Source organism: Lepidochelys kempii, chromosome 8 (genome assembly GCF_965140265.1).
Source record: "Lepidochelys kempii isolate rLepKem1 chromosome 8, rLepKem1.hap2, whole genome shotgun sequence".
NCBI lineage: Eukaryota > Metazoa > Chordata > Testudines > Cheloniidae > Lepidochelys > Lepidochelys kempii.
In genome coordinates, this window is record NC_133263.1 from 81,058,808 (window position 1) to 81,084,634 (window position 25,827).

General features: G+C 38.4%; 1 protein-coding gene across 17 annotated transcripts in view; it reads right to left on the reverse strand.

Moving 5' to 3' along the window:
- ADGRL2 (adhesion G protein-coupled receptor L2) overlaps positions 1-25,827 on the reverse strand; it is a 195,250-nt gene that overhangs the window by 88,565 nt on the left and 80,858 nt on the right. For all 17 annotated transcript variants that reach the window (XM_073357234.1, XM_073357237.1, XM_073357249.1 and 14 more), the window contains exon 3: positions 5,267-5,480. In XM_073357234.1, the coding sequence (XP_073213335.1) occupies positions 5,267-5,480 (214 nt within the window). The remainder of the gene's footprint in view (positions 1-5,266; positions 5,481-25,827) is intronic.

Below are 25,827 nucleotides of genomic sequence, written 5' to 3' on the forward strand. Positions count from 1 at the left end.
TCAGATTTCTTTTGGCCCAATCCTCTAATTTGTCTTGGTCCCTCTGTATCCTAACCCTACCCTTCAGCATATACCTTTCCTCCCAGTTTAGTGTCATCTGCAAACTTGCTGAGGGTGCGATCCACGCCATCCTCCAGATCATTAATGAAGATATTGAACAAAACCGGCCCCAGGACCGACCCTTGGGGCACTCCGCTTGATACCGGCTGCCAACTAGACATGGAGCCATTGATCACTACCCATTGAGCCCTACAGATCTCATCTTCAAAGATCCATGCAGCTGTTTGTAGAATAAAGATGTTATAACCTTTATTGTTAAGGACACTGCATTTGATTTAGAAAGCTAGTGTTACTTTTGCTGTCCATTAATACTTTTTAGGCACTCAAACGTTGTTTTTTTGCCTTTTTAAATGAACTATCAGTTCTGTGTGATCCAGAGTCATATGACAAATTTTCTTTTAAGCCCATTAGTTTCATTTCATATTAGTTCTACCATGTCACAAAATGGTTAAATGACTTAGATCAAGTCAGTTGTAGAGATCGGCCTGGAGCCCAGAGGTCCTGACTGGCAGCTTTCTTCTAACCACTCACCAATGCAGAAATTTTACCTCCTCGACGATCCAAAATTTTGAAGAAAGCCATGTGGTTCTTGGAATATGCATGCCAACAGAAAGTGAACCACTTGTATTATATTGGCACCACACAAATCTCTGTTATTAATATTCATCAGGGTTTTGCTTAGTTCTTGTATGTATCATCTTCTAGGAGTTCTGTTTTAAAATATATGTGGGAAAATTCACATCGACTGTCTAATATTATCCAGAAAGAATTACCAAACATAAAAGGCTTATTTTGTTGTATTCTATCCATACTTGGAAACAAAGTGCCCTCAGCATCCAGAAAAATGTGGCTCTCCTAGCAACCACACACATTTGAATGTTATTTGGCTTATTATAGAATGTCTCATTTTAAAACATATATACATATATATACACAAATATTTTAAATGTTATTATTTAAAGTTATAAAAACTGAAAAAGCATGCAGAAGCCATAAAATCTTCAGTGCCTGCCTCAACAGAAATTGGTAGTGATCATCTTCAGTTTCTCAGTGTCTGTAAAGCTAGGCTTTGAAGTTGACACTGCAGGCAGAAAGTCTTCATAGGTGAACAGGCAGTTTGAAAATAACTCAGACAAACCATTTTCATTCTTCTAAAACTGGCTTCTAAGTGGATTTTTTTTTAAAAGTTAATTTTCAAGCCACCAATTTGTCTACAAAGAACAATATTAGCTAGTAATGTCAACTTCAAAGTCTCACAAGAGTTACTGGCTACAGCTGCACTCAGGACTCCTCACAAGCAAGGAAGTTCTTGTCCTCAGGCTCCTTATGTGTCTAACCTTTTTATTTCATTTTTTTTTTAAAGTAAAGAAAAAAATATGGGAAAAATAGTAAATTTCTCCCTAGGGGAGGTATTGTATAGTTAATAAGTATCAACTCATCCAGATTGTTTTTACACATAAAAATCCCACACGGCTTGAAACTATTGCTAGGCGATTATACTGCTCATTCACTAACACATATTTTAGAAACAATGTTACATTACGGAAAAAAAAAAAAAAAAAAGAAAGGAAAGGAACAAACAGCTAACACATAACTATATGAAACTGACCAAACCTAGAACTGTGGGAAATACAGTTCCTACCACACCTCCACACCCCACCCTGGGAACCCCATCAGGTTTTGTGTGTGTGTGTAGGGCTGAGAGCATGGGGGGAAGGGAAGTGCTGCCAGGTTTTGCCTCCCTTTTTTAAGCTAATTTTTTGAACTTCTATTTACATGAACATACTGAAACTGACTGCTCAACCACAAACCTCATTTGGAACCATAAGTACTCACTCAGGCAGCAGCAGAGACCACACACGCACACAGAGAGCAAATATTGTGTTAAATGTAAACTACTAAAAAAATAAAGAGAAAGTTTTTTAAAAATTGACAAGATAAGGAAACTGTTTCTGTGCTTGTTTCATCTAAATTAAGATGGCCAAAAGTTGCATTTTTCTTTTGCATAGTAAAATTTCAAAGCTGTATGAAGCCAATGTTCAGTTGTAAACTTTTGAATGAATAACCATAACATTTAGTTCAGGGTTACAAACATTTCAGAATCACCAACAACCTCCGTTCCCAAGATATTCGTAACTCTGAGGTTCTACCGTAACATATATGTGAAAGATTTTATACTATAGTCACTGGGATCTAATTTCAATCCGTGAATAAAAAATACTTTAAGTTAAAAGCAAAGTGATGAGAACATCAATGTTCTAAGATAGGCCTATTAGGAAAAAAATAAGAAAGTTAAGAACTACCAAGAAACATAGAGAAGAAAAGAAACAAGTAAGTGGAAAGAGATGACCATGTCCAGTGGGTAGTATCAACTAACACTGGATGCTGAAGGAGATGGTGGATCTGTAAATTTTAAGAGAGATTTGGTTTGCCAGAATCTACAAGCTTCTAGAAAGTGGGCATGGCTTCTGATATCACAGTTCTCTACTAAATTGGTTAGCTCATCTTATTTTTCAATCTTAAGTTTTCATTAGGGTGTTTCTTAGGTTTGTAGTGAATGCTAAAGCTGCTGAGCAATACTGCAAACACATGGGTAGCATTTAGTAATTACTAAACATCACTCTATGAATTTATATGACTTGCCAAAAAATTGAAGGCAGCAGTAAGTAACTGAGTGGACTGAAGTAATAATGGAAACAGATCATTCTTCTGAAGTAAAAAGAAAACATTGTCAGGAGCTCTTAAGTAGTGAGATGGAAAGGATTAGTATTCATCTCAAAAAGCACCAAATAATGCTTTCTTCGTGAGCAAATGTACAAATGAATTAAGCTTTTTTCTACTGAGAGAGCAGTACACTGATGAGTCTAATGATCCTCTATACCATTGTTGTTATTGAAATACAACTGCAATAAAAACAAGTGCCTGTTTCAGGACATATAACACCTCTTCAAAATACATTTTATTCAGGACCAGCATCAATTCACCCCCCAAAATAACTAAGATCAATCACTGGTTATGGTATAATAAACAAATGAAAGATAAAGACTTCAAATACTTGATAAGAAAGTTGCAACCTTCTTTTTATATAGAACAAATTGAGAGCAATGTTAAGAAAATATTGGAAGACAGAAGGAAAGTGCATTCCTACTAAATGTCATTGAGTCTCTGAAAAAGAAAACCATAAAACATTAAACTCAAAAAGTCTAGAAATTTCTGCCAAGAAACTACAGAAAAGTGTGACACATGGTCTTGGCCATTTGCTTAGATAACAAAAAGAGAATTTTAAAAAACTGAAAAAGATTAAAACTTCTCAGATGCAAATAATCTAAACCTCTGACATATGAAGCACATGATTTTTTCCAGTTGAGATATAAAGTAACACCTAGCCCAGTTCTGCAGATCATGAAAATTCAAAAATACTTCTGCAACCACCATAAGCTTCATGCGCACTGATGGAAAAACTAACGTCCTAGCTTCCTAATGACACTCTGGTGAAACTCTTATGAAGACTGCTTGTTTATATTTGCATCCAACTGCCACAATCCTGAAACATGTGCTGAGCATAAAGAAGACTTTGATCAAAACACAACATGTGTTTTACACAACAAGGAACTCTACAGAGAAGCACTACACTTACAAAGCAACTGAAAGTGGTTTCGAAGGGACTTGACAGATGACGCTCAGGCTGATGACACTGCTGCTGCAGTCTCAGTGGAAATCTGGCTTGATCTATTTAACAACAATGAACTAGAACCACAAAAAGACAATCCAAACTGATTCAGAGAAGTTCTGGAACCTTTCCATTAACTTGGCCAGGATTAGCTACAGAGTCCTTCCACTACTGACCGCAAACACAAAAGCCATCAGTTGAAACATAATCTCAAATTCCTTAATACCCTTCTAGCATTTAAAATTTAAGATCGAGATTGCTACCCTAATTCTATGTCTATGAAGGCTGTTGTTACAGTTAGTAACATCAAAATGGTTGAAAAGAATGGAAATAAAACTCTGGAAAAACTTCATAATAGGCTAGGTACTGAAATACAAAATAAATTGGTGAATGTGTACTGGTATAGAAGGGAGGATAAAGAGTATCATAGTAGACTGGAGACACGATTATTGCTTTTAGGCTTTACTTACAGAAAACATGCCTTTTTATAGCATAAGAAAATATAATTAATGAAAAAAGCATAGAAGAAATACTATTCACTTGACTTCATAAATCTCAGAGGTTTACTGTTTCTCTCCACCTTTTTTTAGCCCCCCTCCCCCCCCCCCAGAATAATGAGGGGTGGAGGTTTTTTGAAGTGGGGAAAACCATCAATCTTCACCAATTCCCACTCATTTGTCTGTTAAAATGAGACTATTTGAAAAGACATGATTTTTTGCATTTTATAACAAAAACGGACAAAGCTAATAATATGAAGATATCACTTGAGCACTTACAAGGGAGTTTTTTTTCCAGAAGGTCTCTATCCAGTCTCTGATGATGACAGGATGGTAAACATGCCCATGAAAAATCTACACTAGTACTTCCACAATTGTTAGCACTGGCTGATCTACACAAATATTAGGCCATGGCAGGAGAATTTCTGTAAATCTTCAGTGCAGATGCAATTTCTGTGAAGCTTTTTTACAGTGAGTCCCTTTTATTGGTGCTACATCTCATACCCTGAAACTAACAGGGCAACTTGCTGAACGCTGGAGTGATAGTAATAACTGCTGAGCAAGACAGTCAGAAAGCAGTTTTGTCCTCTAAGAGGACAATGCTTACACCCTTTCCAAAGAACTGACCTGACTGTACAGTTGTTTTAGTTTGATATGTTTTGTAGGTGAGCAGAGGGTCAGCTATTGATTGTATTGATAGCATTTAGAAACTGCTTAAACATGCAGCAGCCATTTGAATACTTTTTGAGTACAGTTTGACTTCCTGAAAGACGAGGATACAGTGACACTTCAAAGAAGTGAAATGTTTCATTCTCCTTGCAATCACCTGCCTGATTTCTCACTTTTATCACAGAGACTATAAAAGGAACTCAGAAAGATTTGCTGGTAGCTAGCTTCAATTTCTTTGTAATATTACTAGATAAAAATTAGAAGGATATTTGAATAATTTTTCCATAAGAGAAAATGTAAATCAGTACATATACAATGAGTAAATTAATCGTGCGGTACACTTTTGGAAAAACAGTAAATGCATTTTTACCTTTGTGTCATAATTTTGTAGGCATCTGGGAGGAAGCATTCTGTGTTTTCCATCTGGAAAGGGTCGGCATCACAAATCTTGTCATCTGTCCGTCCATAATTAGCACTCTCTATCATAATAACATCACTTCCTGGACACCGAAGGTCAATGGAGTAGCCCTCACAAGACAGTTCCCTCCTAACTAAACCAAATGGTAATGCTGCTCGGCTGAAACCTTTAAAAAAAAAAAAAAAGGAATCAAATTAGAACAATGAGAAAAAACTGACAAAAGGAAAACACTTTCTGGCATATGCATGGATGTTACACTTTCTGTCCCATGCTCAAGGAGAGGAAAGTAACACAAGCCATTACAGATGTTTTTTATCACATTCACAGAACATAGCTTTTGGAATTGTAATCATATTAGCCTAATTACAAAACATCTTTAAAAATATCTGAATGTTTTCCAAAGATCTAAATTCACATTGAATTGGTCCAGGGTCTGCCTTTTACAGGCAGTGTGCAAGATAAATACAGTAATGAGGTATTGCCAGGCATAAGAGAAAATCACAGAGTGAAGAAATGTTTTCAGAATTTCAAAATCATCTGGTGGTTTCTTCTGGATTCCGCACATTCTGAGCTTTAATTTAAAAAAATATTACAAAGTTAAGTTTTCAGCCCTTTACACTGAAAAGCTACTGTTTTTACAGTGTAAATCAATGTGCTGCTGCTTTTTTATTGCACATTTGCAGAAAACTGAGCTAAACAACAGAGGAGAATTCTTCTCACAACCAACTCACATAACTGCCAAGTTTTCAGAGGCAGGACCTTAGGGTGGAGGCTGGCAGCTCACGATCCTCCATGTTAATAACCTCACGACCCCCTGAGGGGTCCCGACCCCCATTTTGAGAACCCCTGGAGTAGATGAAGAAGTTGATTCGGTGGGAGTTCCAGTAAGGGGAAGTGCTTGGTGCAGCTGAGTGTGTAGTGGGCAGTGGCAAAGGCAACTGATTGGGTGAGATTGCCAGCGTCAGGGAGCCAGCTGCAGCGAGGTCAGTCTACTATCAACACTGGGGCACAGCTGAGGCTGATTGACTGCAAGTACTGATTGGTGAACGGATGGAGCTAAACTACTACTTGACCCAGCAGCAGCCAGCACAACACATCCCACACTGCAACTGTGCTTGATCCTGCTTCCTGCTCCCATGTCTGCTCCGGCCCAACCTACTCTTGTGCCTACTCCTGCTTGCTTCCAGCCCATGCCTGCTCCTGCCTTTATCCATCCTGGACACCCTTGGCTCTGACCCCCGGCTCTGCTTCTCGACCATGTCTCTGGCTCACCCTGGGCTTGGGCATTTGGCTTCTGACCTCTGGCTCTGACCCAAGATGGGGGGGGGAGGGGGGCCGTGCTGGCGCTGTGTGCTTGGGGCAACTGGCTGAGTGGTGAGGGGGGTGCCTGACTGGAGCAGTGGGTGTGCATTTGGTGATAGGATGGAGGTGTGGCCTCAGGTGTGGGTTCCCTGGTGATAATGGTCTTTGGGATGGCAAGAGGGCCTTATGATTAGCACCTTGCCAGGCAGCTACTTTGCCCCCTATCTAGCTATTCAGATCCCAGCCTGACAAGCAGTCTGTAAGAGTGAGGAGCAGGCAGAGATGATGAGAGTCACAGCTAAACAATGTGAGGGAAAAGCATTGCCTCAATCTCGGTTCTCACCCTTTGTACCTCTCCTCTCTCTTTGAAATGCAGCTTTTCCTTTCCCAGGGATGTTCCATGTCCCAAAGGTGGCCCCCATGACATTTTAGCGTACCTACCTATGCCATTTTGCATAAACTAATAGCACATTACTTGAGTAAGAGCACTTATGAATAAGTATGTAAGTAATTTCTGCAGAAGTGTGCTGAAAAGTTCCTGCATCCAATCAGGAAAATTCACCCCCTTTCCTCCCCAAAAAATCCTTCATTAATTTGGGGAAATCCTTGTTTTTACCCAAAAAAAAAAAAAAAAAATCTGAAATCTTCTTCTGAGAGAATTCCTTAAAGCAAATCATTCCATTGAGAGTTTTGAAGTAACATGCAATTGTCTGGGCACCAAAACCTAGGACTAGCTAATTCAATGGGAAACCTTTTGTCCTTTACATCAGTTCTTTATGCAGTCAATGTAGAGCGCTAGCATAAAGTAGCTATATTCTGCTATACCAGGGGTTCTCGAACTGGGAATCGGGACCCCTCAACTTATTACATGGGGGGTCACGAGCTGTCAGCCTCCACCCCAAACCCCGCTTTGCCTCCAGCATTTATAATGGTTAAATATATTAAAAAGTGTTTTTAATTTATACGGTGGGTTGCACTCAGAGTCATGCTATGTGAAAGGGGTCATCAGTATAAAAGTTTGAGAACCACTGTGCTATACATACAAGATTTGACATAGACCAGATTGCTTTGTCTCCCTGACACAAAATTTGAACCCATCATCATATTAAATTGTGTGATACGTTAGATGATGTGATAAGACTAAATAACAACTTCTTTAAAAAAGTAGATACTTTTCAACAGCACCGGAGATTTTTTTCCCCCCAGCGTTCTTGTAAAACTAGTAACACACTCTAGCACTGTTATAGTTAAGATTCCATAAAGATTTCTGGCATACAGTAAAGGGTTAGGTATTTCAATATTTACCCATCTTTGGTACTCTATACATTTAAAAACAAACATTTCTCTCCCTTCCATAAGCAAAACATTTGGAATAATATACACACACAGTCATTATTACACACACACAGTCATTATTACACACATACAGTCATTATTACACACACACAGTCATTATTACACACACACAGTCATTATGTGTTCAGAAAGATTTTTGGTTCATACATTTATTACACACATGCAACACAGCATGTGAACCATTTGGTATAGTCTACTTTAAATATGGCATATTACCGGGGTGACCAAACAGGCGGAGGAAGAGAGACAGCGTAAGGGGCTCTGAGAGCCGCACTTCCACTATAAAAGAGACGCGGTTTGGCCACCACTGGTATATTGTATTAATATGATCGGCATAATTATTATTTATTTACAGGAGCTCTCACACTGTGTTATGTGTTTTCCAACCAAACACAAAGAATGCCCAGTTTCTGCACCATAGAGTTTATAATAAATACATTGTAACAACAATACACAGCTAAAATGAAAATGAAGACAAACAGACAAAGAGCAGGTGGTGTAGCATGTGCCATTTTGGGGCGTTTGGATGGGGGTATGAAAGAGAATATTCTCAAGTCACATACATACTGGTTTCTTATAATCGTGGTACCAGAAGTATGTCTTTAGAAGGGAATCAAAAGCAGAAAAAGTAGTGGCTTTGTGGATCTTTGTGGAAGAGTGTTCTGTGCAGAATGGAAGAAAGCACAGAGATGACTGGGGGCAAACTGGAGGATAGTGGAGTAACTGGAGGAGCAGAAGAGACAAGAGGTGGCAAAAAGGACAAGGCCAAATAAGTACAGATGGGCAGAATTATGTGGAGCTTTAAAGGAAAGGACAATAATATTGAATATGATGAGGTGGAGAAGGAGAAGCCAATGGAAAGATTTCTTTAAATCTTTAAAAAAAGAAAGATGGTCAAATTGACGGGCGAGAAAGTGATCTTGGCAGTAGTATTTTATATGGACTAGAGAAGCACCCTTCCTATTATGTTAGTAATCTGTGGATTAAAACTCCCATTGTATTGAGATGATGAGCTGTAAGATCTCCAAAAGACTTGTTTCTTTTAATCATGTCAATCTGTAAGCACAGTCAGTTTACACTCATACATTTTAATATTTATTAAAAACAGAAGAAAGAATGGTACACTTTAAAACAAAGAAACTCCAAATTAAACTTTCATATCATCCAAAACTCATGCCCCTATGTTTGACAGAATGTATGATGCATAGCATCAAACACTAATATTAGATCTTTGCTAAATCTAGTCAGAATGGGCCAAGATAAAACCAGAAGGTCATGCATGTTCTCTTCTGATACACGAGTGTGATTCAATTACAGTCAACATATTTTGATCCAAAGTATAAACACTTTAGCACCATGGCCCCAGCCATGCCAGGACTAGCAATAATGCTGCCGATGCATTCTGTGATTCTGAAGAACGAAGTCATCCAGCACAAAATAGGGAATTACTTAATTCTGCCTCTGCTGCCGGCTTTTTCCTGTGGCGTCCTGGCAGTTTGCAGAGGAGTGTTAGAAGGGCCGAGGGTGCTTCTGAGGGAGGTTAACTGACATAGTGTGGCTGACTGAGCACAATAAGTCACTCCGTGTTTGCAGCATCAGGTCAGACACTTCTATCGTTACAGGGATGGTACTGAAAACCATGCTACATTATCTATGATGAATACAGATCGTTACCCTCATTTATATTTGCAACAGGAAATATACTGAATCCTGCAAATACTGTACTGACGTTAGCTAACTGCAAATCTTATATCTAAGGGAAGTGGCAATTGATTTAAGTATCATCAATTGTACATTGACCTAGATTTCACCTCCCCATTCCCTACATGCATTGCTCTATATTGGGGCTCACATTTCAAAATAATAGACAAGCTAACGTCAGGTCACTCACTGGGTAACAGAGGACGCTCAGATTATATTGTAGGATGCTACTCTGCAGAGAGAGAAGGCAGTAAAGCAGTGTGTTAGACAGGGACGTCCCTCTATGGAATTTTTACAACACAATCGCCATAAAGAAAGCAGTAAACAAAAAAATTAAAAGTCCTGTGACAAAGCTGATGTGATCTTTATTCTAAGCTTCGTTTATAATCTTTTTCTAGCAACAAAGAAAAAATAAGCATTTCAAGAAGCAAAGTGTAATTCAATCCATCTTGCAACCCTGACAATTGAAGAAAGAACTAGTGGGAGGCCTTGTGAGTGAAAAATCAATATTGCAGCTTTGTGCCGTGCAAATGTGAACACTGCCAAATAGCAGTGCTTAAGGTAAAATGAACTATTTTGCTCCATTTTCTCCTCTCTGAATAAATGATTTTGAAAAGATAGCTTTTTTTCCAGTGCTATAAAATGTCAAGCAATAACGCTCTGTGCTTTTGGTGAATGATTGGAATAAATACCTCTTGGCAACAGGTGCAGTGACTTAGGACTGAAATACATTCACATTCAGGAGATAACTCCTGATAAACTGATACAGGATGGAAATTTGAAAGACCAGGGTTTTGCATCATTTCAAAGCATTTTACAAGTAAGTATGCTACTCTGTCAATAATTACTATTGTCACTAGCAACTTTATATCTCAGGTGCACTTCTCGCCATTAATGTTTTGAACACACTGCTTTACTAATCAATTTCCATTCAATCTGCTGCCTGGATGAAACAGCTTTACAGTACCATGCGCAAACTATTTTGTTAGACTGCAAATCAAAACAAAACAAAACAAAAATCAACTTTCCTTGTTGTTTTTGCTAATTGCTTCAAGGCTAACCCTGTCATGGATGACACTGCTCATGCTGTCTAAGGAAGCACAGTGCTAGCTGATTGATAGAATATCAGGGTTGGAAGGGACCTCAGGAGGTTATCTAGTCCAACCCCTGCTCAAAGCAGGACCAATCCCCAATTTTTGGCCCAAAACCCTAAATGGCCCCCTCAAGGATTGAGCTCACAACCCTGGATTTAAGCAGGCCAATGCTCAAACCACTAAGCTATTGTCAAGGACCTATACATTAGTGGGGCTGTGACTGCAAGCACAATCTAAACATTAACACAAGTAACAGCCTATTACCAACTGAAGCATATGCTACCTCTGACTCATTTGCGTTTATATATGTTAATCAGATTTCTTTCCTACAATGGAAAGGAGAAAAATACTTAATGAGAAAAAGAACAAGGTTTCTGTCATACTGAACACTCAACTTATAAACAGTTTTCATGGCAAACATATGCCTGTTGCACGTTTTACTTGCTCAAAGTTCAGGTGAGTGTATTCATTACATCTGAAATAATAAAATAAATCTGCTCTTCTAAGATCATGTTTACAGTTTCAAGTAAGGCTAAAAGTAAGTTAATGTGGATTTTTAATGGCAGCATGCATTTCTTTGTGCCATATCTATCATTGAGTCCATAGAATAAGTTTGTAAAGAAACTTTCCCCACTACTTATTCCTATTTAATTACAAACTGAAGTACACATGGCAGAAATCTAATTTGCATGCTCTGCTTTACTAAGTAGACATAGTGTGATCCACACGATGCTAAAAACCATTTTACAGAAGTTTACAAAATGTCATGTTCTGCCTCATTTACCATCCTGTTGTCAAGCTACTTAATTCAATTAAAGAAATAGTTTGTCTTTAAAAAGATTATCTAAATTAATAAAAGCACAAAGAGAAGTTAATAATACAGTTTTGTGCCCACTAGCATACAATCCTTTTCAGTTGCCAATATTAGCAGAATATGACAAGCTTAATATACAAAGATTTTAAAAAATAGTTACCTTGGAATTTTTCCCCATGCAAAGAAAAAACAAAAAAGAGTAATATTAGTGGCTACTATGAGTACTACTTGCTGTTAGAAGCAAGGAACCTTGATAAAACTTAAATCACCAGTAAATCTTCCTGGAAATACAAAATTATTCTCAGCGAAAGAGTGCAGTCACTGAAGGTACTATGAACATGAAACAAAACTAACCAGGCACATATATATATCTGTCAACAATGAAATGTCACTTTTTGTGTTATTTGGCTCTTATGGAAAGGTCTTTCGGAAAGAGCACATCTTTTCAAGCAGAATGTTTACAGCTGTCTCTCTCACAATCTTTTATTTTATCAAATCATGAAATACGATTCAAGTTCTAGACAAGACACAGTGATGCATGTTGAGCAGAATTTCAATAATACTTGTTAAACAAATGCAAAGCTTGATGAAAAGGTTCTTTTATTATCCAGTAAAAACGAGACAGAATGGATCAGAATATTTTGTAATTCTCCACTGTATAAAAAGGCAGATACATATGAACAACTGTGAGTAGAATCCTTCTCCCTACTTCTTAGAGAATGTGTTACGTGTGTAGGTGTGAGAAAGAGAGATGAAGAGAGAAGAGGGGCAGAGGGGCAGTTTACAAAAATTATGGGAATTCATATCATGGGCTCAACAAAGCATTTGTAAAGTCATGCATAAACCCCTCAAAATCCAGGAATTCCTCACAGGATCAATCTACCACCACCACGAAGGGTAGTCTCTCTGCCCCTCCAACTCCCCACTCCCCCCTTTTTCTTTTTCTTTTTTTTTGCACACATGGCACTGTATATTTTATACAGACAAGCACGTTATTTTGTTAAACAGCTTCTAAATTATCCAATACTGGTCAACAGATCATGCTTGGCAGTAGCAAATACCACAAAGATAATGGCAATTTAAATGACAAGTGTGCTATCTAATTCTAGCTTCTAAGGAAAAAATCTTTCTGGCAAGCATGTCTATTAAAAGATTACATAGGCACAATAAGAGCTTCTGATACTACTCAGAGGTCTGGAGTTCACAGTACTCAGCTCTTATTTCACTGAAATCCACTAGATAAAATGTAAACAGTATGAATCAATGCCACTGTAGACAACAGCCAGCTGTTCCAACGCAGATAAAAATATGCAGAAAATGACCCCTTTTTAAAATTGGTTGTCCTGCCATCATCTTCATATAGAGAGTAACGTTTTCACATCAGAGATGGAACAAAGGAATGTATCTAAAAGAGAATCTAGAAAGAATGGATTATTCACTGATGAAAATCCATTTTAATAGTCCAACTAAATGTAAAGTATCCTGTTTCAATTTTTAATCGTTTTTATCTGATTGTTAAAAATGATCTATTGCATAATTTTGAGGAAAATACATGACAGCAAAGGCGTATTTATTATTTGAACTTTAATTAAAAGATTAAAAATCCCAATATACCACCTGATCTTTCAAACCTGTACCCACATGAGTTGTCTTTACCCTGTCATTCAAGGAATAGTTCTACTTGAATGAATTACTCTAATAAGTAAGGGCTACTGGCATGTGTACAAGAGTGCTGCATCAGACAATTAGTAATGACTGAACAAGTTATCTGACCCCTTATTTTATTTTACAATACCACTATATCAAATCTGGAAGCCTTGTCTCTTTGAAAATAATGATGTGCACTTACTAGCAATTTTCGTATTCAAAGCACTTTACAAACATTAAGTAATTAATGACAGCTTTTCTCAACAAACCCCTTAGATTAAAGGACTGAAAAATTGAATTATTTTAATATGAAGTCTAGAAAGTCATTTAAAATTTTGAAAACATTTGTCAAATTTTAGTATATTTCAAGGTTTGCTGTAAGCAACATAATTACAACAGCTGGCAATTTTGTACAGTCATATAGTATATTTTGTGTATACATAAACATATAGTATGGAAGCCTCCAACAGAATACTGAATTCTGGCTTCTACTTCACTGAAGTATATTAGAATCTTCCTTTCATGATCCTTCTCCCCTGTCGTTCTCAAAAACAATCCTATTAAGCTCTATTATGCAAAACATTATTTTTGAGGCCTACCAGATTTCTGCACCAGGAATTGGCTGGGCAGTGGAACCTATTTCTTTACTGCAACTGTGTCAGTCCCTTCTGCATATGGTTAACTAGTGTGGATACCTCATTTAAATTCTCCTAGGCAGATCTCTCCCCTTATTCAAGAGGGCCAAAAAACTGGCTTTCCATGGCAGCAGACTTAATTTTTTCTTTCTTTAAAACAGCAAGAGAAAAGAGTGCTAGATTGACAGCACCGTAAACTGAAGTCCTCTAATCATCCAGAACAAGTACAACCGTATTCTGAAGGGATCACTATTGTGGATAAACAGACAGACTGGTCTTCATGACCATTTATTTAATCCTTCACCTCCCTGCTGCAATTGCCACAAGGGTACTAATTAACACCACACTGTGGTGGAGTTTTTTGCACTTGAATGTGGCTGCAATGGAATTTGATTGAACCCACCAATTAATTCAATAAAAGCCACCAAACCAGGCACTTGACACTGGCAATTTCTGATCACTGCCAACTTGTGGTACATAGGAATCACGTGACCTAAAAGTGAAACACTCAGAATCACACTGTAAATAGGCATATGAAGTATTCAATCCTCACCCAAGGCCAAATTTTATGCTCAGATGCATGTACATCCGACATTTATTTCAATGGGACTTGCAAGCATCTGAGGGAAGAACTTTGTCCTCCAGGTTTAGAATGATCCCAGTCTGAAGCCATTCATCTATCTAGGACACTCCCTTCCTTTTGCCAGTTTGGTGCCTGTTCTCAGGTGACAGGTGTCTCCTTTCTTTTTCTTTACGTCATAGGCACTCGATCTTTTGCCTGCTGAAGGAGGGCACCCTACTTTTCCACCTTAGCACTTAAACACATAGTGTCTTTAAAGCTTCTCAAAGCAAATCAGCCAGAGGGTGTCTGTCAATTAGTCTCTCGGAGCTTATCCCCATGGTTTGCCATCAGTGCACTTAACTGAACATGCAACCTGTCAGGAAGGAGAAGTTTCTGAATTTGGAACAACCTCAGGGTGGACTGAGACAGGGAGGCAAGCCACATGAACGGTTTCTGTGTCATAAATTCTGTGCCAACAGGATTTCCTGCTGAATTGCTTCCTCCACACAGGAAGTTGGTAGCAGAACTCAAATATATTGCAATTTTTGTATTTGCTTTAAAATATAATTTCTTGGTAAACATTTACATTTCAAATTCTCTCACCCAGTCTTATTTGCCTGGGAAGTTCTGCTAACCATAAGGTTGGTAAAGAGAAAAAACAAAACATGTCCTTAAGCAACATTCAAAAGCCTCCGCTGAGTTGACTGTTGGACAAAGGCAAAATACCTTTGCTCCCCAGCTTAAAAATTCTCCAGAACTTAAATAAATGAGCTACACACAGTGATGCATGAATGTGCAATCACCATGCAAAAAATGGTAAAGATTCCTTATGAATATGCACATTAGTGAAAGTCAAACCACCCTATAAAAGATCAAAATATTGCTCAGGATGAAATTGCTAGTAATGACTCGTTGCCTTTTGTGTGCATTGGCGTGTGAAAGGTTATATCCTATCGTGCCTTGTTCAGCTTAGCCAAGTTTCTATTTTCAGGATCACATTTAAGGATCACATTCTGATACTCTTACTCATTATGAGTAGTAGCATACTCCACAGTTATCCCATTAACTCAGTACTACTCAACCTGAGTACAGGTAACAAAATATCTGTCCTTACTTGGCAATTACTTTTTCATCATGTTCAGTTCTCATTCAGGAATTGTATTATAATTAATAGAATGACAGGTATTTTCTATATTGACTTTTATGAACAAGGAAATTCACCCCTTAGGCTGTATTTTGAAAATACAGCATGCTACATCCATGTGTGAAAACTGAACTGTAAATACAAGTCCATGCATAGACTACAATATGTGAGTTTACCTCTACAAATTTACTACAGTATTTACCAAAAACACTGTAATATCAGCACTGTAAACTGTAACATTTTTGTACAAGGGTGGGTTTTGTCTTGTTTCTTTTAGAGTGTAGACTTGTGAAACATTTTAAAACTGGCTTAAGTAACAATGGGTATGTGTACATGTCCTCTGTTCTTTTGGTGTGTTCTTCTAAATGTATAGAGACAGTGTGGAGACTATTATCACACGTGTAATTTACAATGAAAAATGTGTTTGGCTTCTATGAAAGCACGTCACTTCAGACAAAGTTAGAGTGCATATACATTTATTATTAGCCTAGCAATACCTCTGTCCATTCACTCTACATTCTAAAATATTTCTAGTGGACTAGATTAGGAGGAGAAAGAAGAACCCTTGTAAATATCAAGGAGCAAGATCCCACTGAGAAAACTGATAGCCAAAATATAGCAGATATACATTTTTAGAACAAGCAGAAGAACAATTTGAAAAATGTACTTTATGGCAAATGCACAGTCACTTCAGATATTATCAAAAGCAGAATGAGTAGTGAGTAATCTCGAAAAATGCCTAGTGTTAGCCTGAAAGATCAAATAATCTTTTCTGACCATACTGTGTATGAAACAATAACTCTATAGCTTGGAGAAGATACTGGAGTAAGGGGAAATAAGACACCATACAATGTGCCATTAACCAGCTATAGGGTAACTGTAGGCATGTGTCCACAGCGTTCCTCACAGATAGTGAACAGGATTCCTGAGAGAGTAAGTAATTCAAGTCACACAGGTGGGAACTGAACCTAAAACCTGAGAATTCAAATCGTGTGTCTTAGCCACAAAACTATCCTCCTTCTGGGTACTCAAATGTGATGGTAATGAGTGCACTAGAAATTACAGGAACTGCTCTTAGCCAGACAGTGTTGGCATGGAGAGCGTACATGTGCTCAAGTGAGAGAGGATGGAAATGGAGAGGGCCCAGAAATAGCCACCCCAAATCCCCAAGACACAATCAAAATAATTTTTCTTATGAATGCATGGGACAGAAGTTCCAGGGTTAATATTATTTACATTGGAAAGTAACAACAAGCACACACTTCAACAGACTAGAGAAAGGAAATGTTTACATATGCTAATATCGTCCTTTTAAGAAGCATGCATCCAACAGCTGATGAATTGAACTTCCAAAACAGTGCATCAATTTATGAAAGAAACTGGAAAGCTGTATGTGAGATATGTAGAAATGTAGGCATCAAATGAGTCCCACAAACTAGACAACTCACTGCACCATTATTACAGTCTGGGAAAATAAGGCAATTTCTTCACAGATTAATACACATTACATATACTGACAGACTTGCCTGCAATTTTGTTTTTGAAAATTCTTGCTCTAAATGTTTGAAGCAAGTATTTCAGAAAGGCAGCCACCAAATATAACAGATGTGACTGCTCCACTTTTTTTCCATCCCAACTAAAACTACACTTTCCTACTGAAACTACTATCAAAAAGTGTGTTCTCAAGACATGCTGTTTAGGTGTACGAACAGTAGGATGGGTTTTGCAAAAAGGAGGGGATAGCTTGTGATCTAATCATCAGGTACTGAATACCTCAACTTCACGGAAATACAAATCCCAGCAGAGCTGATTCCACCGCTAACTGTTCTCAGGCAGGTTAAGTTGAGCACCATTCTGTTTACTCTGCTGATCTTTCAGCTGAGATGTTAAAAAGGGGTTCTGCTCTGCTTAGAAAGTAAAGAAACCATGATGCTTATGTACAAGAAGGGATTTTCCCAGGCATCCATAGTTACAGGGAAATGCATCTATTTCTTTGCAATATGCATACTTCTATAAATCAATTGTGACGTATTTTTCACTTCTGCCCTATTTTGACTATGAAGGCCAGAGAGTTAGCTGTTGTAACCCAGCACTGCTCCACTGAATGTGGCCCACATTATCTTGTTCTATACAAACAGAAAAGGAGTACTAGTGGCACCTTAGAGACTAACCAATTTATTTGAGCATAAGCTTTCGTGAGCTAAAACTCACTTCATCAGATGGATTCAGTGGAAAATACAGTGAGGAGATTTATATACACACAGAACATGAAAAAATGTGTGTATATAAATCTCCTCACTGTATTTTCCACTGAATCCATCCGATGAAGTGAGCTGTAGCTCACGAAAGCTTATGCTCAAATAAATTGGTTCGTCTCTAAGGTGCCACAAGTCCTCCTTTTCTTTTCGCGAATACAGATTAACACGACTGCTACTCTGAAACCTGTTCTATACAGTATACTAAATTTTCTGGGTGAGATAATATTTACTGGGGAAAAAAGGAAATACTACTACTCTTTGGAGCTGCTGTACTCAAAAATAATGGGGAAATTTAGGACAAAGCAGAATCTAATTACCCCAATTAGGCCCTGATCCTTCACCATTAAAGTCAATGGGAGATTTCCAATGACTTAATGAATGCAGGAGCGAGCTGTTAGAATTTGGTCAGATCACCCAGGCTCAGAACCAGTGTGCTCAAGAAAAATGCAATGGGACCATTAATGAGCCTTATTGTTCTGTTTCATCTAAAAAGACAGTGTCTTTAGCTGCCAGTGCCCCTTATCAACACCATGGGACATTGGTTTAGTATTGATTTAGGACTTGACACAAAGGCCACTGAAGTCACCTTTCCACCTATTCAGGGCGTCTACATTTAAAACGCTGCATGCGCTGCTGTAGTACTTCCATGTGGACACTCACTGGTTCTCCCGTCACTGTAGTTAATCCACCATCCCGAGAAGTGGTAGCTAGGTCAACAGAACAATTATTCCTTCCATCCAGCACTGTCTACCCAGGAGGTTCGGGCAGCAACACTACATCTCTCAGCTGTGTGGATTTTTCATGCCCCAGAGAGATGTAACTATTTCGATACAAGTTTTAAGTGTAAACCAGCCCTCAGTGGGCTTTGAAACTGCCCTACGAAAAGAGAATGCCACCTCCTGTATCACTTACGAACATACCATGCATTCCAGTCCAAATTCTGACAAATGTAGGACCTTGCTTAATTTAGGAAATCGCAATTCAGTGTGAGATGGCTAAAAGATGTACACATAATGCATAGTGAAAACAGAAATGTTAAATACCAACCCCTAATTAGTAAACCAGCACATGCACCTATAAAGCCATGACATCCTCAGAACCAAGCCATTTCAAATCATTCCTTTGTCATTAATTGGGACACGTTAGGGAATCTTGTGTAATTTGCATTTTATTGTATGGAATGCAGCAGAAACTTCATGCCGAATATGTAATAAAAAACATGCAACCCAGCAAAGCAGTTTTCTTAAAAATTTATTTAGGAGGCCGCAATTTCAGCCTCGACAGACAGCGATAGAGGATTTCCAGTGGTATCTGAATAAAAATATACATCTTATATAAATGATTATGTCTGAATAGATAATTAAATCATTTTTAAATTTACAAGAGATTATGCACCATTGATCACAATTTGGTCTAATTTTACAATTCAGGAAATATATATCTGAAAAAACACTTGAAGTAATTAGAAATTCACATTTAACTGTTTCAGAGTAACAGTCGTGTTAGTCTGTTTTCGCAAAAAGAAAAGGAGGACTTGTGGCACCTTAGAGACTAACCAATTTATTTGAGCATAAGCTTTCATGAGCCACAGCTCACTTCATGTTTATAACATCTCTGACTGACTATACAAGTAACTGAGTCTTTGGTCCAGAACACACAGAGTTCCTGTTCAGATGACAAAGTGTCCACCTTAATGAAAAAGTAAAATTAGAAAACAAATATCCATTTATATCTATATTTACATATTCTTAAGGGTGGCTGAAAAATATTACTATACTCAGCAAACAGAAAATAATTTGAAACAGTAAACTGCAAAACGAGGGAAAGAAGCTGGGTCAGGGCACAAACTATTTTGTTTTCCTACATATCTGAAGAAGACTGAGTAGTGTCACCTGTTGCAAGCCCACACGTTTGAAAAAACCTGGTGGGGAGGGGGAAGAGTGAGCACAGATGTCTATTATCCTTGTTAGTAAGTGCAGATTAACAAATCATCACCCAGTATAATATCCTTTGGATTTCAGTTAACCGTTGTCTAAGCGACCTGCCTAAAATTCCACAAAGCTAAATGTGAGCCTAATTTGTAGCTGTTTCAGAGTAACATCAATTTGGGATAGTTGCAGTGTAGTCATAACAATAGTGCTGGGGTATTCAAATTTGGAAGGGATGGAAAATGGAAATGAAAATCCCTCTCCCTAATTAAATCACAGAACGAGGGTTTGAAGTGGTAAATAATAAATCACAAAGAATCCTCAATCTGGTTGTCAAGGAAACCAGTATGCCTCTGCCATAATTGCTGTGAGCCCCATCTTGCCCTTTTTGACACCAAGCCTTATCATGCATTCTGGTCAGAGACTGAGAAAGTAGCTTTTCTATTCCTCTCAGGCAATCACGTAACATGCATTGAGCTTCACTGAACAGGGCCATGCTACCACACAAACCTTGCATTCAGCACCATCCTTTTCTTATCTGTAGACAGTAATTAACTAGTATAAGCTCCAGTATATTCCTATCAACCCTCATATTAGAAATGGGACTGAACTAATTGACAGTGCTTTGGATGGTCTCAGCAGCTGTATTTACTAGAAAGGCCTCCTTAAGTTATTGTTGGAAAATCTTGAGCCTAGTTATCTTGGTCTGTGACAAGTCCTGGGAATCTCCTGTTTCTCATTGTTTCAACCCCAGTCTGAAAAACATCCACTAGAAGTGGTGACTGACCAAGCTCTGATTTTAGAGCAGTTATGTAGGGATGATCATGAAAAAGATGACCAGGAAAAATTAAGCATACTCTACAGTAAGTGAAACCATGGTGCTTAAAAACCAAAACCAAATAAATATTAAAGCTAATCTGTTGCCCTGTTATATGGGAAGCTTAAAGTATGGCTTCTCTCTATTCTCCCACTGTGACAATCACTTTTCATAAATATAAGTCTTAGGGTGAGTAAGTAGCTAAACTTTATCTTTTGGGGGGGGGGGGGGGAGACTCCTACATCATCAGGGTTAGGGCCAGCTGGGGTTGTAGCAGCAGCTGGGGTTGTAGCAGATAAAGCTACTCCTAAGAACAGTAACCCTAAGAGATGAGAAGTGGGGAGGAAACTCTATTTGTTCCCCACCCCATCCCCAGAAATTCTGTGCCAGTTTTCAGAGGAGACACCCCCAACTTTCGAAAGAGAGGAGAACTGCAGAGGGGCTAGGTACGTGCACCCATGATACTACTTGCCTCTCAGGAACCTGGAGCAGACAGAAAGGGGGAAGGCAATATTAGGGGGAGAGAGAAAATGCTTCCTGCTAGGAATCAGAGAAAGAGAGATTGGAAAGAGATCTGGAAAGGAACATTTGCTGATTCTTCTCCATTTGCTGGTTATTGGTTTCCCCTTAATCCTGCCCCTCTCTTACAGTTCAGCAATCATTCAGCTGTCCTCCCTCACTATCCCTATTATTGTGCTTCTCTTTCATCTTCCCTCCCTTCATTTAAACACCCCTCTCTCACTCAGACAATCCCTCTCTCCCCCCCAGTCCAACACCAGTCACTGACCACCAAAAAAAACATGCTCCTAAAACTAAGTTTTGTAATATAAACAAAACATGTCAAGATAAACAAGATGAACTCTGACTACTTGACCTGTTCACTGTATAACTTTCCCTCACTCTTCATCTCTTTCTGTCATTTTAGAGTGCAAGCTCTTTGGCACAAGGACAGTGTCTTTCCTTCATGTTTTCACAGTGCCTAATGCAGAGGGGCCTCAATCTTGGTGGGGGCATTTGGTCACCACAACAATATACTGGTAACAACTTTAAAATTGCAGGAAAATATGGAACAAAGTGATATAATAATAGTTTTTTTATTTATTTATCCATTGTTGTGCTTATAGCAGCTTGTTTCCCTTTTTAGATATTGCAACATGCACAAAGAACAGCATAATTAAACTTGTTCCATCTTCAGAGAGAAGTAAATATAACCACATGTTGACAGCTACTTCCTTCTGTCTATTCATCCACTTGTTTATTTAGCTTTATTGGCTCTACCAACTGTAATTGTTTTGTCTGTCTGTTGGATAAGCCAAGCATCTCAAGATAAGATACAGTACAGAGCACTGGTTTTCTACTGCTGTAATGTTCAAGTATCCCAGCAATAATGAGGAACAATGGGTAAAATCTTTGTTCTAAATCTTAGCTATGACGAGTACTTCTGTGATTAAAAGATCTGTGAAACAATGGGATGTGCAAGCCAAAAGATGCAGTAAATTCTGATTCTACGGTAGGCTTCTCAGACAGTTTGCCCATATTTGTTGTTAAAAGAAAAATCTGCTCCCAGGAAATGAGATGCATATCAGTCACAGGTTCTCCTACTCATGTACATTAATTCACTCATGCTTGTCAACCGTCCTGATTTCCCAAATCTTTGACCTTCATCCCAGAGCAGCTGGAACTGAAAACAATGTTTGCCTACAGTTCTTCACTTCTGCTACTGAAGGCTGCTACTGTCGGTGCACTTGCTGCTCTCTCCAGCTGTCTTCACAGGTCATGTGCCTGTTTCCTTGGTTCCCGCTCTAACGCCTGGTCTACACAAGGTTTTGGTACAGCTTTAGCTACGTTAGTTTAGATGCTAAAGCTATTTCTACACCGGCACTTACGTTGATAAAACTTTTCTGGTTCAGGAGTGTGAAAAAACACACACACCCCTGGACGACAAAAGGTTTAACTAATAGTGTCGGTGTGGACAGCGTTCTGTCAACGGGAGTGGCACTCCTGGTGATGAAGCTACCACCCCTCGCCTCTCTCCGGGAGATAAAGAATGGCTCCACCACACACCTTACAATGGCGCGGCTGCAGCAGCACAACTGCACTGTTGCAAGGAGTGCGGTGTAGACAGCCTAATATGATGAAATCTGTGCAACTCCCTAACCTGCACCTAGTTATACCCGTAGAAAGGTGCTTGAATATGCATAGCTTAGTTTAATAAATGTATGGAAATACTCTAATGGAAAGCTGAGTAGTCATTTCATCCTAAACAATCCATTATCTTCCCTTTTCTTACCCCCTCCAAACACATTGTACTCTAACCTGTCTTCAACTATAGCAGCTGTTGTTGGTAACGGAAGAGCAATCCCCTACACATATAAAAATTAAAGTTCACATTGTCTGGCTAAAACATGTGCATGACTATGCCTAACCAAAGTTTGCATAATAAAAGGCCGGTCCCAAGCTTGTATTGTACGATTTGGGTACAAACATGTTCCTTTGGAATACACATTTGTAGCATGCATGGGAGAAAATACAAAGACCTTTGTCTGATTTTTACAGCTAACTTAATATGACATAATTTAGCCAGAATTTTATTCTTATTAGAACAATTAATGACTTCTTATTTTGAACACCATGACAGCAACACTTCCTTGTGTGTTTTTTGCTTTCTTTTAGAATCCTGAAGGCTACACAGGTTTCCATACCAATTTATTTTTCCTCCTTCCAAGAGTTTCACATTCCATGAGTACCATACCAGGTGTCATATGGCTGGTTTTCCCAGTGATACAATATGCTATATACAAGGAGATCAAAATGATCCATACCTTGCACCTTCATAATCCACTGTGAAAAAAATACCCTGTTGGTAGGAAGTTTTTTCAAACAGATATTTCTTAATCTACACTGTTTTCCAGAAAGAAAAGGAGTACTTGTGGCACCTTAGAGACTAACCAATTTATTTGAGCATAAGCTTTCGTGAGCTACAGCTCCAGGTGGTCAATTTGATTTGTCAGTGCTTTACAATCTTTAGTATTCCCTGTTAGAACAGCACTGTATCCATCAATTACTGTATCCAGGTCCTCAATTTTTCTCTTAGCCTCCCACGATCCTGAGCTGAAGCTTTCAGAATTCTTACCCATTGCAGCAGCATAGCCTGAATTGCTAAACATTTACTAATATCCTCTGAGTTTTTAATAAGCCACTGTTATATTGTTTGATTAAAAAAGCCTCTTTGGTATCAAACCACAAGCAGGCAGGCCTGCCTCCTAATTGGTGGACATCCTAGAGTGAAGTATAGAGGACTCTCTGCCTTTCCCTATCTTGTATGACAGACACAAAGTCTCTCTCTTTCTCTCTCTTAAAAGTAATTAAAAGAAATCACTTGCAAATCATAATAAATAAGAGAGATCATGTGGGGGGAAATTATATCTGCTAGCTTGATTTGCCTACATGAGTACTTCCTCCCCCAGTTCCCACTATAGTTTTTCCTCCTAAGACATTAAGGTAAGTGTAAAATATACTTTTTTTGTTACAAATTACCAAACATTTCTAGAAAAAGACTGCTGGAAACCAAACAGAGATAAAAACTGGAAATGCTTTGAGAAAGATTGGCTAGGACGCTAATTGACTCATAACTCTTCTGTAGGGCCCCTGACTGGAAGACTGGAAGGAGATAATCATGTGTTGCAACCAATCCCCCAAACAGCAAACATGGTATTCCCCTTCATGAAAATTGCATGTACTCTATACTGAAGGGAAAACTGTGGAGGCAGAAGAATTTTAGATTGACATTTTTCTTTTTTGAACTCCACTACCAGGGCCTCTGGTGGCATTAGAAATATTTTCGTAATCCACCATTCAAAGCAAAAACAAACAAAATTGTTTAGTGTCGGATTCAGGATTAAAAAAGGTAACAGCTGTGCATTACTTGTGTAATTGTAAAGGTCACCACTGCTAATGATTTAGAACAACAAAAGGGCTCTCCTCCTTACTCATGCTAGTTTTATACACATAAACCAAAATGTCGGCACGTCTACATTCTTTTTTGTACTTTATTTTTCAGTCTCTTATTCTTGATGAGCACCACATTCCTGCTTGGGACAGTCATCTCCAGCTAGATCGATGTACATGATCTTAGGCCCAACCACTACAGAATTTTCTAGCACACATCAAGGTAGGAGCTAGAGCTACCTCAGACGTGGCTACTGGCATCCCCATTTGAAGCTTTTCCAATATCTCATTCTCTGTGTGGGTTATAAATCAGCCATCCTCTTAGACAAGCTGCATTCACAAATCTATCTGAGTCTTGTCCAGCAGGGGTTACCAGACCTATCATACAGTACATCTGCTTTTACCCTTGCCACCACAGGACAAGTTTATCACTCATATGAAATAATATTGTGCCTGCTGGATTGGGGCTCAGAGACTCAAATGGTCCTTAAGTCTGGATCTCTGAACTGCTCCAGAGCCATCAAAAGCAACGACCCAACTCAAGTAGAATAATTCAATGAATTGTGATGGATAATTTCAACTCTCTCTGAAACATTTAAAATTCTCACTCTCAAGTGGTTTCTATGAGTTTCAGCAAGTGACCTTTGCAAAGTGTAATTTAGAGAACAAAAACAAAAATTACCTTGTAAATTAAACTGCTTCAACTAGAATCTGTTGTGACCACAGTGCATATTAACATGGCAAGCTCTCACAAAAATGTCTTTTCAAGTAAAGAAATATATTACTTGTGTGTTCAAGTATAGAGCTATAAACCATATGAGACCCTATTTATTTCAAATTTCCCATGATGCCATTTACTCCAGCTTTTAACCTTTTATGTGACATTGAGCTATTTTATAATCATAAAGTAGTAGAAAAAACGACCTGTTAATTTGAAAGGGACACATTACAACGTCTCTCCCTGGTGCTATAATTTTTTTTTTTTCCCCAAGACAAACCAGTTGGAAAGTGACCATCTGCTAGGGTGTTAGTACTATTCAAGCAAAGTAATGAACAAAATGTCCTCCTTTCCCAGCAAGAAAAGGAACATTAACTGAAAGGAATTCAGGAAACAAACATATGAGGTTAACAGACTGCTTCACCACAAAGTGAAGTTTCCATTTCTTTAATTATTGTTAAATCTAATGACTACAAAAAGGATGATACAGAAAGTAACACTGCTGGACATTATGCTCCACATACAACAGTACAAGAAATTTTGAACCTTTACAGCAACAAAAGTTAGATGATCGTAACTGAACTTCCCA